At 34.7% G+C, this 14,343-nt stretch overlaps 1 protein-coding gene across 2 annotated transcripts; it reads left to right on the top strand.

Moving 5' to 3' along the window:
• The first annotated feature begins 8,645 nt into the window (after positions 1–8,645).
• On the top strand, positions 8,646–14,319 carry LOC108326577 (nuclear transport factor 2). 2 transcript variants are annotated; one of them, XM_017560157.2, is made up of 9 exons: positions 8,646–8,802; positions 8,884–9,018; positions 10,674–10,980; positions 12,074–12,339; positions 12,439–12,628; positions 12,826–12,947; positions 13,017–13,082; positions 13,225–13,306; positions 13,839–14,319. In XM_017560157.2, the coding sequence occupies exons 1-9, from the start codon at positions 8,764–8,766 to the stop codon at positions 14,051–14,053; spliced, it is 1,422 nt and encodes a 473-aa protein (XP_017415646.1). In that variant the 5' UTR covers positions 8,646–8,763; the 3' UTR covers positions 14,054–14,319. The 2 variants fall into 2 exon arrangements, with proteins under 2 accessions (XP_017415646.1, XP_017415645.1); XM_017560156.2 differs by having other exon boundaries at positions 12,439–12,634.
• Positions 14,320–14,343: the final 24 nt, after the last annotated feature.

Below are 14,343 nucleotides of genomic sequence, written 5' to 3'. Positions count from 1 at the left end.
AAAACATTCTTATGTAAAGTGACTTCACCTTATATAATTTGATGAGGGTATCCCAAATCTCCTTTGTCGTCGTTTTCTTCACGACATTGGATAAAACAACATCTATCATTGCTAAGTGCAAATTTGCAATAATATTTTCATTAATTTTTTTCCACCTTTGATTTGATATTTCGAAAGGGTTTTTCCCAGTTGTTGCTGGACAATTGTACTTCCTTAAAATTTCCTTCATTCTCATTTTCCATGAGAAGAAATTATTCCCCTTGAACCTCTTTATCTCGTACTTTATTGTCATGTTTTAGAAAACCAACTTACATAATTCTCATTTTGAATATCTACCGAAATAATAACAATAGATCGTGAAGTCATACATTGGGTAAGTTTCCATAAAGGAGAGGTGGGTCACTGATGTATCAAGTCTTTCCTAGTCATAACTTTTCCCAGACATACACTTCCCCACTACCATACCTTTTCTAGTAACAACTTTTTAGATTAAACTGCAACCACAAAGGATACTTAGAATTTTACCAATAGCCCTGATACCATTGTTGGGTATCAGACAAATCACACAAGCACGCACAACTAAAGTAAAATGAGAAAAAATACCGACAACAGGAAAAAAATGAAAATTTATGCAAATGAAAGAAATTACATACCTTTTTCTCTTGTCCCAAGGAGAAAAAAGAATACTAAAAATATTTAAAGAAAACTAATATTCTCTCTCGAAATTTTCTTTCTAATACAATACAAGAGAAATAAGGAGAATGTGATGCTTAGGAAGAAGCATTTGAGCTTCTTACATAATGACCAAAGTAAGCCCTATAGAAGTTCCACCAATGTGGGACTTCTTTCCTTCATAGTTTGTGTGGAAGGATTTATAGACTATAGTACTCAAAATACCTACACTGAAGAATAAGTTGCCTAAAAGCTCTCGTATAATTTCAAGATAACTCTTGACCTTATGGAAGAAAACTAATAAGAAAGCATACGATTCAAAACAAGAAATTTAAAGAGTCTCAAAATGATATTCAATTGTGTATGGAAAGTGAGTATTTAACTTGATTTTAGAAAATGTTTTAAAGTAAACAAAACCACACTGTTTTTTATACAACTAAAACTTTGACTACTTGATGTTGTAGGCAAATAAGAAAACTCAAGAACAAATTTTCAATATTCCTTTTAGATTTTTTTCAAATAAAGAGCACACAAACCACAAGCAAAGAGAGGCATATTAGATTAGCAATGGATGAAATTGTTGCCAACATTTAAATTTGTGACGAAAACCAATGGTTAGCGACAATTTCTGTGACGAATTTCGAAGGGTTGCCATGAATTTACAGTTGAAAAATAAAATACAACATCTTTATAAAGGTTTGGAACAATTAAGCTTTGATAAACAATTTATAAGAACCCACTTAGGCTCTTATAGGTAGTTAGGAAAGTTCATTACAATCTACAAAGGTGCAACATAATTCACAAGACGTCAAGCTTCCAAGATGGTGCGTACATATGGTTTTCTTAGCTAAGAAAGGATGACTAAGGTTCTGGTTATATCAATGTTTAAGATATCTGTTATGGTATAGAAGGTTCTTAAAAGGTTAAAGGTGATTTAAGATAGGTTCTTCAAGGAACAAAGAGTAAAGGTTGGTGAAAGCCAAAAGGTTTAAGGTGACAGTTATCGATTATCTTTCTTAGTTTTCTTAGATGTTTCTTTGTGAGATTTGGGATAACTTAAAAGTACTTTAAATCTAAATTAATTTATAATATTTATCTAATTTGTTTAAATTTATACTTTTAATTTGTATATAAATTCGTATAACTTTTTTTTCTATAAATCAATATGTTTTTCCTTTTCATTTAAAAAAATTATTCAAATATATATTTTCTATGTGTTAGAATATTTACCCTATTTATTATCATTATATTGTGTTTAGGCTTATCCTATTTATCGTTATTATATTGTGTTTAGGGTTATGCTATTTATCATGTACTTTTGTATCAAAACCTTCTTATATATAGAATGAGAGTGAGGGGCATCTTTCAAGTCCTCGAGATTTATTTTTCAGTTTCAATATGAAGTTACTTTTAGAGCGGGTCGATCCTGCTCTGGTTTCTGTCTAGTCTCCAAACCCTAGTTATTGTATGCAACTGTCTGACATCGCTTGTCGCTGTCCAACGTCGTTTGTCGTTGTCCACCATCGTTTGACACTATTTTGCTAATGTGAGAAGTTGTCCACTAAAGTTTGCCACCAGATCTAGTTCGCCTCTCTATGCGACAAACCTCACCGGTGTCGGAGCTCCGTTCTCCTCTATGCGTCGCCATGCGCAACATCTTTGTGCGCCGCGAACAGACACGTGCTACTCACCGTGAGGTTGTCAGAACGCCACCGCGCTAGTGTAGAAAAGGCCTTTGACGTCACCGTTTAGACGTCCGGCCCCCAAATATCAAACGTAAAAAATGACCTGTGGCATTTGTGTAATTAAAAAGAGTAAATAGACGTCTAATATTGGGGGATCTGACGTCTATAGTCTATTTAGAGGTCAGACAGCTCCATTGGACGCCAAAAAGATACGTAAAAGTAAAAGAAATGAATTTTTTATTACTATTAGACATCTGGGTTGGGGGGGGGGGGGTCTAACGTCTATAGTCAATTTTAGATGTTTGTTATGGGGGAACCGAATTCTAAATACTCAGCCCAAAAATTTAAAAAAGTCACTTTTTGACTCCATTTAGACGTCTGATCCCGCTACTCTGACTTCTAAAGCCATTTAGACGTCTTTTATGGGGGGAACAAACTTCTAAATACTCAGCCCATAAATTTAAAAAGTCACTTTTTGAATCCATTTAGACGTCTGATCCCGCCACTCCGACTTCTAAAGTCATTTAGACGTCTGTTATGGGGGGAACAGACTTCTAAATACTCAACCCAAAAATTTAAAAAGTCACTTTTTGACTCCATTTAGACGTCTGATCCCACCACTCCGACTTCTAAAGCCATTTAAACGTCTGTTATGGGGGAACAAACTTCTAAATACTCACAGAAATTTAAAAAATCACTTTTTGACTCCATTTAGAGGTATGGTCCTGCCTAGAAAAGGCTTTAGATGTCTGTTATTTTGGGCTTTTTATGTCTGATCCCGACCTGACGTCTATTCGGGTGACGTTGATGGGACGTCGGACCTAGTCCGACGTTTATATAGACGTCTGATCTGTACAGATCGGACGTCTATAAAAACGACTGACCTGAACAGATCAGACGTCTAAAACATCGTTGTATTTGATTGGATCTTTCTCCGCTTGAGGCCTCTTGGGTTGCTTCTGGCTCATGGTGAATCGAGTTTACAACTTTATATTTTAGTTGAAGATAATGGATTGTACGCTTTTTTGTATTGGATGGTTTTAAAAACGTAGTGGAGGGAATTTGAGGAGTGCAAAACGCAAGAAATCGCCGCCCAAGAACGCCGCCCAAGGACACGAGCAAAATTGCACCAAAACCCAACAAAAACGCATTTTAATCGGTTCAAATGAAAGATAATTCATCAAAGAGTAATGTAATCGGAGTAAAATTAATTTAAACGGTGCAAAAGTGAGAAAATGAACCTGAAAAATGTAGCCCGTGGAGAGAAAAAGAGAGGAAGATAATGAATAGTGATTGCGCGTAACGGCTGCCTCGCGTTCGGGGTGTTTTAATGCAGACATTTAGGAGTCGGTTCCCCCCATAACAGACGTCTAAATGGCTTTGGAAATCGGAGTGACGAGATCATACGTCTAAAAATTGAGTCAAAAAGTAACTTTTTAAATTGTTGGGCTGAGTATTTAGAAGTCTGTTCCACCCATAACAAACGTCTAAATGGATTTGGAAGTGAGAGTGGCAGGATCAAATGTCTAAATGGAGTCAAAAAATGACTTTTTAAATTTTTGGGCTGAGTATTTAGAAGTATGTTCCCCCATAACAGACGTCTAAATGGCTATAGAAGTGTGAGTGGCGGGATCAGACGTTTAAATGAAGTCAAAAAGTGACTTTTTATATTTCTAGGCTAAGTATTTAGAAGTCTATTCCCCCATAACAGACGTCTAAATGGCTTTAAAAGTCGAAGTGGCGGGATCAAACATCTAAATGGAGTCAAAAAATGACTTTTTAAAATTTTGGGCTGAGTATTTAGAAGTTTGTTCCCCCCATAACAGACGTCTAAAATAGACTATAGACGTCAGACCCCCCAACCTAGACGTCTAATAGTAATAAAAAATTCATTTTTTTTACTTTTACGTATCTTTTTGGCATCCAATGGAGATGTCTGGCGTCTGAATAGACTATAGACGTCAGACCCCCCAATATCAGACGTCTATTTACTCTTTTTAATTACAAAAATGCCACTGGTCATTTTTTACGTTTGATATTTGAGGGTTGGATGTCTAAACGGTGACATCAAAGGTCTTTTTTGCACTAGTGAATATCAAAAGTATTTATGGTTAAAGTCTAACAGCTTGGCACAACCATCTCAATCTCCCAGTACATCAATAACCTACATTTCTCAATCCATGGAAGGACAAAATTCACGAGTAATTGACTCAGGTGCTTCTGATCACATTTCTGGTAATTCCTCTTTATTCTCATCTATTTCCTTTCGAGAAAAACCTCAATTCATAACCCTTGAAAGTGGATCTAAAACTTCCTCAAAAGGAGTCGGTCATGTTTCCTTGTCTCCCTCGCTCAATCTAAACTCTTTCATTTTTGTCCCTAATTGTCCTTTTGATTTAATTTCCCTAAGTCAATTGACCAAAAATTTAAATTGTTAGATAACCTTTGATCATAAATCTTTTATTATACAAGAGTGTGGTTCAGGTTGACAGATTGGAGAAGGATATGAAGCTGGCGGATTATACCATTTTGGATCTCGTCCAAGGGTGTGTTGTGTTGCTGCTCTTAATCCTAAAGTGCTACATGATCGACTTGGCCATCCTCATTTGTCCAAATTAAAAAAGATGTTTTCTGAACTTAGTGGCCTCTAAACTTTAGAATGTGAGTCATGTCAACTAGGAAAACATGTTAGATATACCTTTCCTAAAAGGTCTCAATCAATATGTAATTCTAGTTTTTCCATCATCCATTCTGATATATGGGGACCTAGTTGTATTGCCTCCTTTGGCTTTAGATATTTTGTTACCTTCATTGATGAATATTCAATATGTGCTTGGGTTTATCTTATGAAAAATCGTTTTGAATTGTTAGCCATCTTTACATTCTTTTTGAATGAAATCAAGAATGAATTTGGTCAAGTAATCAAAATATTAATAAGTGATAATGCCAAAGAGTATTTCTCATCCTCATTTTCTCTCATCCTAAGTTCTCATGGTATTTCACATCAATCTACTTGTCCTCATACATGACAACAAAATGGTATCTTATATCAGTATGCTCGTACCCTTTTGTTTGATGCCCATATTCTTGTCCATCACTAGGGGGATGCCATCTTAATTGCATGTTATCTTATTAATAGGATGTCCTCCTCCTCTCTTGATCATAAAGTCTCTTTCTTCATTCTGTTTCCTAATGATCCTTTCTTTCACACATTTCCTCGAGTGTTTGGCTATGTATGTTTTGTTCATGACATGTCTCTAGGACTAGACAAACTCTCCGTGACTAGACAAACTCTCCGCTCGCGCTCTAAAATGTGTCTTCTTAGGCTATTCTCGACTCCAAAAAGGATATCAGTGTTCCTCTCTTGAAACTAAGAAGTATTACATGTTTGTCATGTCACATTCTTTGAATAGACTCCTTACTTCTCTTCATTTGTTTAGGATGTTTCTATTCTCCAATAGGTCCTTCCTATGCCAATGGTTGAGTCAAATAACTTCACTATCTATATCATTCCAAGTCTCGATCACAATCCTCCTACACTCGTTTCTCCACATACTGAGATAATCTCACACAGAGTCCCAATGGATTGTCCATCTCCCCAAGAAAATGGTGAATCTCCTACTTTAGATTCTTCTCCCTCGTCAACTCCTCCCACGCCTCCTCGTGCAAATGATTCAGAATGATCTATTGCCCTAAAAAAAAGTACTCGTTCCACTCGAAAACCTCATCCCATTTATAATTTTCTTAGCTATCATTGATTGTCGCCCTTCTATTTTTCTCTTTTATCCTTACTGTCTTCATTTGTTATACCCAAGATGTGAAAGAAACACTTGATCATCCTGAATAACGACAAACTATGATTGCAGAAATGCATGTTCTTGACTACAATAATACTTGGGAGTTGGTGCCCTTTCCTCTGGGCAAAAAGGCGGTTGGTTGTCGATGGGTGTGTGCAGCGAAAGTCAGCCTTGATGGTGAAATTGATCGGCTCAAAGTCCAGCTTGTTGCAAAGGGTTACACTCAAGTTTAAGGCCTTGATTATTGTGACACTTTCTTTCCTGTATCCAAGATGACTATTATTCGTCTCTTCTTTACCATGGCCATCATTCGTCACTGGCCACTTCATCAATTGAATATCACGAATGTCTTCCTACATGGTGATGTTAAGGAAGAATTTTATATGGAGCAACCTCCTGAGTTTGTTGCTTAGGGGGAGTCTGGTATGATATGCAAATTGCATCAATCTTTATATGGCCTCAAGCAATCACCATGTGCTTGGTTTGGAAAATTTTGTTCTATTGTTCAAAAATTTAGGCTAAAACACAGTGAAGTAGACCATTTGATTTTTTACTATCATTCTTCTCTTGGGAAATGTGTTTACTTAATAGTATATGTTGATGATATTGTCATTACAAGAAATGATGTTGTCGGAATATCTCAACTGAAAGAGTACTTGTGTAGACATTTTCAAACCAAGGATCTTGAAAGGCTCAAATACTTCTTAGGCATTGAAGTAGTGCAATCAAAAGATGGAGTTGTAATCTCCTAGAGGAAGTATGCTCTTGATATATTACAAAAAACAGACATGATTGATTGTAGACTGGTAAACAGTCCCATGGACCCAAACTAGATATTAAGGACAAAAGAAGGTGAATTATTCTTAGATCTAGAGAGGTAAAGGAGGCTAGTTGGAAAACTGATTTATCTCACTATTACAAGGCCAGATATATCCTTTGCAATTGGAGTGGTTAGTCAGTTCATGCAGGCTCCATGTGTTGACCATTGGAATGCTCTTATTCGCATTCTAAGGTATGTCAAAAAGGCTCCCGGGCAAGGATTGTCATATGAAGATAAAGGAAACATTTAGGTCTTTGGGTATTATGATGTAAATTGGGCAGGTTCTCCTATTGATAGACGATCTACTTCAAAATATTGTGTTTTTTTAGGAGGAAACATTATTTCATGGAAAAGTAAGAAACAAAATGTAATAGCTCGATCAATAGCTGAAGTCGAGTATAATGCCATGATGTCACTAACATGTGAACTTATATGGGTGAAACAATCTTCAAAAGCTTAACTTTTGTGACATCTATACTATGAAGATGTATTGCGATAATCAAACTGTTCTCCACATTGCATCAATTCCAGTGTTTCACGAGAGGACTAAACATATAGAAATTGATTGTCATTTTGTTCGTGAAAAATTGTTGACAAAAGAAATATATACTGAGTTTGTTGGGTCAAACGATCAACTCACAAATATGTTGACTAAGTCATTAAGGGGTCTTCGAATTGAGTTTATTTGTTCCAAGCTTGGTACATACAATTTGTATACTTTAGCTTCAGGAGAAGTGTTAGAATATTTACCCTATTTATCATCATTATATTGTGTCTAGGGTTACGTTATTTATCATGTACTTGTATCAAAACTTTCTTATATATAAAATGAGAGTGAGAGGATTCTTTCAAGCCTCGAAAATTATTTTATAGTTTTAATCTCAATTATATATAACTAATGAAAATTAATTTTTCAACTTTTTCACATATTTTTTTTATACTTTTATATATTTTTATCTTTATCTTTAGTTTATAATTTATATAAGAATGAAACAATATTGAAATTGTTTTGTTATATGATTATATTAAAAAGTTTTTCTTATAGCTATTGTTTTATGTATTTTATATTTTAATAATTATTTTGTATTGTAATAATAATGTAATTTTTAAAATTTTATCTATTATTATTATAAAACATATAGAAATACGTTTGCTTGTATAGTGTGGATTTATTTATTGGCATATAAATAGATTTTTAATCTATAAACTATTTTCAAAAATTATGTTTGGTCTTTAAATTAATTATAGACTTATTTCATTTATGCAGATGTGAAAGTAGGTAAAATATTTTTTCTCATAAATTAGATGTAAAATATCTTTTCATGTGATAAATAGAGTTCTTAACGAATTATAATATATTTTGTAGGTGTAATTTTAGAGAATTAATGTTTTACTTTACTCTTATAAAATTTAAAATCAAAATAGATATATTATTTAATTTAAATATCAATTACATTTTTTAAAAATAATTTTAGAATAAAAAACATGTTTATATATATAATTGAATATTAATGGAGTGGAAGGTTATTTGTGGAAAGGAAAGGACATATGCATAACAACATAGTGCATATTGTAATAAAAGAAGAAACCTAACCCGTGAAGAACCAAAATAAAAAATAATATTAATTATTTTTATTATTAATATTAAAAGATTAATATTAAAAGAAATAAGATTACTCCCTTTTGTCACTGTCTGCGTGAGTGTGGATCTGGAAAGAAAGGGAAGGGGAGGGAGATTGCGGATCCGAATTGCTGTTAGGGTTTTAAAGGGATTTTTCCTTTTACTTCAATGGCCACGCCCTTTCCCATTCCAGTTACCGCAGCGCAGGTTCTTCTTTCTCTTCTTTTTCCTTTTCTTCTACTTCACATATTCATGTCAAATGGAATCACGTATTTTCTGTTTTTACAGGTTGGAACATACTTCGTGGGACAGTACTACCAGGTGCTTCAGAGTCAACCAGAGTTCGTGCACCAGTTTTATTCCGATGCCAGCACCATGCTCCGGGTCGACGGCAACACCAGGGAAACCGCCGCGGCAATGCTTGTAATTTACAGCTGTCTTTTTTTTTGTTCCGTAAACACCTCTGTTTTTGGTTTGAGTTTGGTTAGTTTTTGTTGTAGTGTTGAGTGAAAAGAATTGTTTGTTAAACTGAGGAAGGAATGGGTTTGTAGTTGAGTAATTTCAATTTTGCTAGAGGGTGTCGCTTGGATGCATAGAATTGTGAGGTGCCGTAACTTTAGTTGTGAGATGCTCAATTAGTTCCAAAGCTTAACTACTTATTCATTTTAGCGACAAATTAAATGTGGATGAGAAGTTTGGTGATTTTCATTAGGAGATGGAAGTTAGTGCTGAGGATAATAAGAGGGAATTTGTGTGGCAATATTTGTATCACGGCTATGAAAGATTTTTGTGGTTATCTACTTGTTAGTATAGTGATGACCCATCGGGGATCTTAAGATTATGGAGCAAATGTCTTTGAATTGGAATCATTAAATAAGTGTGGGTGTCACGGAGAATTTGTGGTTAAACTTGATAAAAAATAGTGATTGGGAATTTGATGCATGCTGGTAGGATTTATTTATTGATGGGTCACTTCTTGAAATGATTTCATATCTCGTTTTGGGAATCAATGTAGCTGGTAGTGCAGTTACACTATTTTATACGATAACAAAATTATGAATGATATGGCTGTAATGCCTGGCCTGGATTAATATGCACATGGTTCTACTTGTTGCTGCGATACTAGAAATTTTTTTCTGATGCCTTCTTTGAATATTGATGAGAGCAACCAGAGGGTGTGGAAGATGAGGGATAAAGATTTGAAGTTGCCATAGAACTTACGAGGCTTTTGATACCATTTTAGAGAAGGAACTTAAGGAACATTGATAGAGAAAAGAGAGAAAGAATAACTCTCTAAATTCCTTGTTTTTAATATACGAGAGAGTGACTACAACATGAGAATTGGTAGAGATAATGAACAGTTATAAATACAGATGACAAGAAACTAACTAAAGTATTCTAATTACATCAAACTGAACTTTTAACTGAACTCCCTCGGAGGTAGTTTAATAACTGCTATATAAAATATTCACAGCTCTAGTCTTGATGAATAAGAGACTGAACATGCTTAGTATTTCTAATTTGGCTTGTTTATCCACATTTTAGAGAAGGAACATAAGGAACATTGATAGAGAAAAGAGAGAAAGAATAACTCTCTAAATTCCTTGTTTTTAATATACGAGAGAGTGACTACAACATGAGAATTGGTAGAGATAATGAACAGTTATAAATACAGATGACAAGAAACTAACTAAAGTATTCTAATTACATCAAACTAAACTTTTAACTGAACTAACTCCCTCGGAGGTAGTTGAATAACTGCTATATAAAATATTCATAGCTCTAGTCTTGATGAATAAGAGACTGAACATGCTTAGTATTTCTAATTTGGCTTGTTTATCCACATGTTATATAAGTTTTCTTCCTAATGTTAAATTAGATATTTGTGATATGAATGTATGAAACATTTTATCATTCTTAGCATTCTAGTTTATTCCTAGCATTCGATTCCATTATATTAAGTCCTTGATTGTTTGAAAGGACCTGGCATTATCTGTAATTGTTTATGGCTTATGCATGTACAATTGTTAGTATTGCTCCATTTTCCCTACAACTAAAAAATACTTTTCCAACTGCAGCAAATCCACGCCGTAATTATGTCACTTAGTTACACTGGAATTGAAATCAAGACTGCACATTCTTTAGAGTCTTGGAGTGGTGGAGTTCTTGTGATGGTTTCTGGATCTGTGCAAATTAAGGACTACAACCAGAGGAGGAAATTTATGCAGACATTCTTCCTTGCCCCGCAAGAGAAAGGCTTTTTTGTGCTCAATGATATTTTTCATTTTGTTGAAGAGGATCAAGTTCACCAGCAACAAGCAGTTTTGCTACCTCAGAGCAATCATGATTCTCAGTTGAATACTTCAAGTGCAATCAATAAGTCAGGTAAGTTCTGTACCAGCTTGAGCTCTTGTACATGAAGGTGCTGAGTTGTAAGAAAAAATATTCACATGTTATTGTTTGATTTGAGAGTTGGCAGTGCAGATGTAGGAGTTTATCAGGTTTTGTAGAGTGAAAAATTCTTATTGCTTAGAATTTGACTTTGAGTCTAACTCAACTTTACAAAACCATCCTGTGAGATAAAGTTTGTCCCCATTTGTGTACTCTTTGAGCCAATGTGGGATTTGAATTTTCTCCAATGTACACCCTTTCACTTCCAGCAATGTTGAGCTTGAGCTTGAACCCTGCAAAAACTCGCTTGAGAGGTTTAGGGTTTCCCCATACCTATGTACCTTTTTTTCAGGCTCTATTTGAAGCCAATGTGAGACTTGTGTTTTTTCCAATATGACTTATTGTGGCTATAAATGTTAGAAGTTATATCACTGTGATGTTGTGCCTCCTAGTCTTACCTGATCTTTTATGTGAATTATAGATGAAATGATGAGATTGTTTCGAATATATGTTAAAAGTATCAGTAAAATGGTCTGTAGTTGTTTGCTTGGCCAAACTCCTTCATAAAGAGTTGTAGGAGAAAAAAATAAGAAAAAATGAAATGAATTTATCCGTAAGTTAAATTTAGCTTATGAATAAGATAGTTTGTAGAAGCTCTAGGGTGTGGCTTCTCTAAAACATTTCAGTTGGAAATCCTAACTGCATAAACTATCTTTTAGACAAGCAAATCCGTTTATTATTGTCACCAATTCTATTTGCTACACTGTTATCTGTTGTCAACTGCCACAACCAGTATTATCACTTTGACGATACATAAAAGACACTTGTTCGTTCAAATTGATTGATAAAACTGTTTCTTTTCTGATTAATGTAGTTTTACTTTATAAAGTTGTCAGCTGTCAGTGAAACACCAGTACAAACCTCATTATCTTTGATGATAAATGTTTTATATCTTTGAAAAAATAAACAGGTTTTACTTTAAGAAAAAATCTGATAAGTAGACAATTTGGGTGATTATGTGATATTAATGATTCTCAAATTCATATGCTTTTAACTTTTTAGTAATTTAGAACCATGGATTTTACAGTATCCAACTACCTTCTGGGAGGAGATATTCAGGCTAGGGACTATGTTGCTACAAATGAGGTAAAAGAAAACGGTGTAGTTGATAATTATGGATTTTCAGAGAAAAGATTGCAGCGGGGCCCTGATTCTGAGCATATTAGGGAGGATACTGCTGTTGAAGAGTCAAATGGTTCACTTCAATCTTCAGTGACTGCCGTCCAAGACCATGTACCTGCTTCTCCTGATCAACCTGCTGGGGAGCCCCAAAAGCACACTTACGCTTCCATTGTACGCACTGGCTAACCATTATATTAATTTCCAAAATAATGTTTTCTTTTGGAATTCTGTTATGACATTAGAACTGACAATGTTATGGACTGTTGGAAGTTACGGGTTGCTAAAGGACAATCTACGCCATCTGTTGCTTCTCAATCCTCTCATAAGAATGTCTCCCCTTCAGAATGGGATCAAGCTCCACAGAGTAGTATTCAGCAACTTCCAACGACTGCTTCGACAAATGCATTTGAAAGGTCTGAGACTGATGCAGTGGAGGAGCTTCCCGTAACAGAAGATGAAGGTTACTGTGTGTACTTGTTGAGAATTAATTAATTATTCTGTCCAGTTATTAGTTAATTACTGGTATTCAGCACATCTTCATGGCTCATTGCTTGATAACCTAATAAGTTAGCTTGTTTAAAGACTGTTTCATGTAGTAATTATCAAGTATTCATTGGTAACTATCAATAATCTTGGTCTTCTTGGAATTGCTTTCAGATGAAATCAAGTCTGTTTATGTGAGAAACTTGTCCCCTACCGTGTCTCCTTCTGAAATTGAAGAAGAGTTCAAGAATTTTGGTAGAATCAGGCCTGATGGTGTTGTTATTAGAAGTCGCAAGGTTTATATTCCTCGTTTTCACATAACTACTAATTATGGTTTTGAGTCTAAACTTTTCACATGTATTCAGGATGTTGGTGTTTGTTATGCATTTGTTGAATTCGAAGATATGACAGGCGTTCATAATGCAGTCAAGGTTTGGATTTGCTTTTAAATATTAAGTTTGGGATGTGCATTATTCATGAATTGTCATGGGTAATGTGCACCTTAACCCAAAATTAATACTGAACATGCTACTTTGTGTCAGAATCTAAAATCATGATTGTTTATATTTGCAGACAGGATCTGTTCAGATAGCAGGAAGACAAGTATACATTGAAGAAAGGAGACCAAACAGTAACATCCCTTCTCGAGGAGGAAGTATGATTTTCTTAATTTTTTAATTTTTCTTCTGTTTTTTTTTTCTTCCAAGTTCGTCATCATGAATGTCCCCAACATATTGGTTATAACATGTAGATATGGTAAAATGATGAATCTGTTTCCACTTTTGCTAATGGAGATGAGTTGATGGTACTGGTAAAATATTCTCATGTGACTTGCCTTTTTAACAAAGGCAAATTTAGCAATGATATGCCAAAATTTTATCTCAATGACATTGGGTTCCTGTGATTTCTTATAGTCCTAATATGTCGACTCAATGTTTGGTGACTGTTTGACATTGAGAAAGATATGTTAAATTTTGTTTCGGCCAACCTCTTGCTTCACTGTGGTTCATAAATTATCACAATGATCTACACAATTTTTTACTAGCAATATTTTATGTACCAATATAGTTCCAGAGAGGTTCATTGCACCCTCCATGTTTTTTCCCCATAATTCAATATTTTAAAGCTACTTTTTTTTTCTTCTTATGTTACGTCATACTCTCTTTCAATGCATTATCTATCGTCAGGACGGGGCAGAGGCAGAGGTAGTTATCAGTCAGATGCACCAAGAGGGCGTTTCAATTCAAGGAGCTTTGGCAGAGGAAATGGTCAAGATGGTGGTGATAGGGAGTACAGCAAATCGAAAGGAAATGGTTTCTATCGACCGAATCCTCGCCAAGAGAGGGGAAATTCAGGGCATCATCACGTACCAAGAAATGGGCAGAACCTTGCTGAGTCCTGAGTCAACAGATAACTTCTGCTAGAGAGTCCAATTTTGGGTCCACATATTTCAACTAAATAGTCAACTTCAGTAGATTAGACCAAATTTGATATTCTTCATGTCTTAAATTAAGTGTTAAGGGAATATGGATGGGATAATTTCGTTTTTTATTGATAAATTTTGTTCAAGGGGCTTCGTGTTTCATTTATTTCTCCATGAATTCGATGTTTAGCTGGAAATGTGTTTAAAACATTTGACATTTATTTATTCCTAATTGAAATTTGAAATTAGTTTTGTTAACAGTTCTTTGA

This window comes from Vigna angularis, chromosome 3 (assembly GCF_016808095.1).
Source record: "Vigna angularis cultivar LongXiaoDou No.4 chromosome 3, ASM1680809v1, whole genome shotgun sequence".
NCBI lineage: Eukaryota > Viridiplantae > Streptophyta > Magnoliopsida > Fabales > Fabaceae > Vigna > Vigna angularis.
This window is presented reverse-complemented; position numbering and strand designations above follow the sequence as displayed.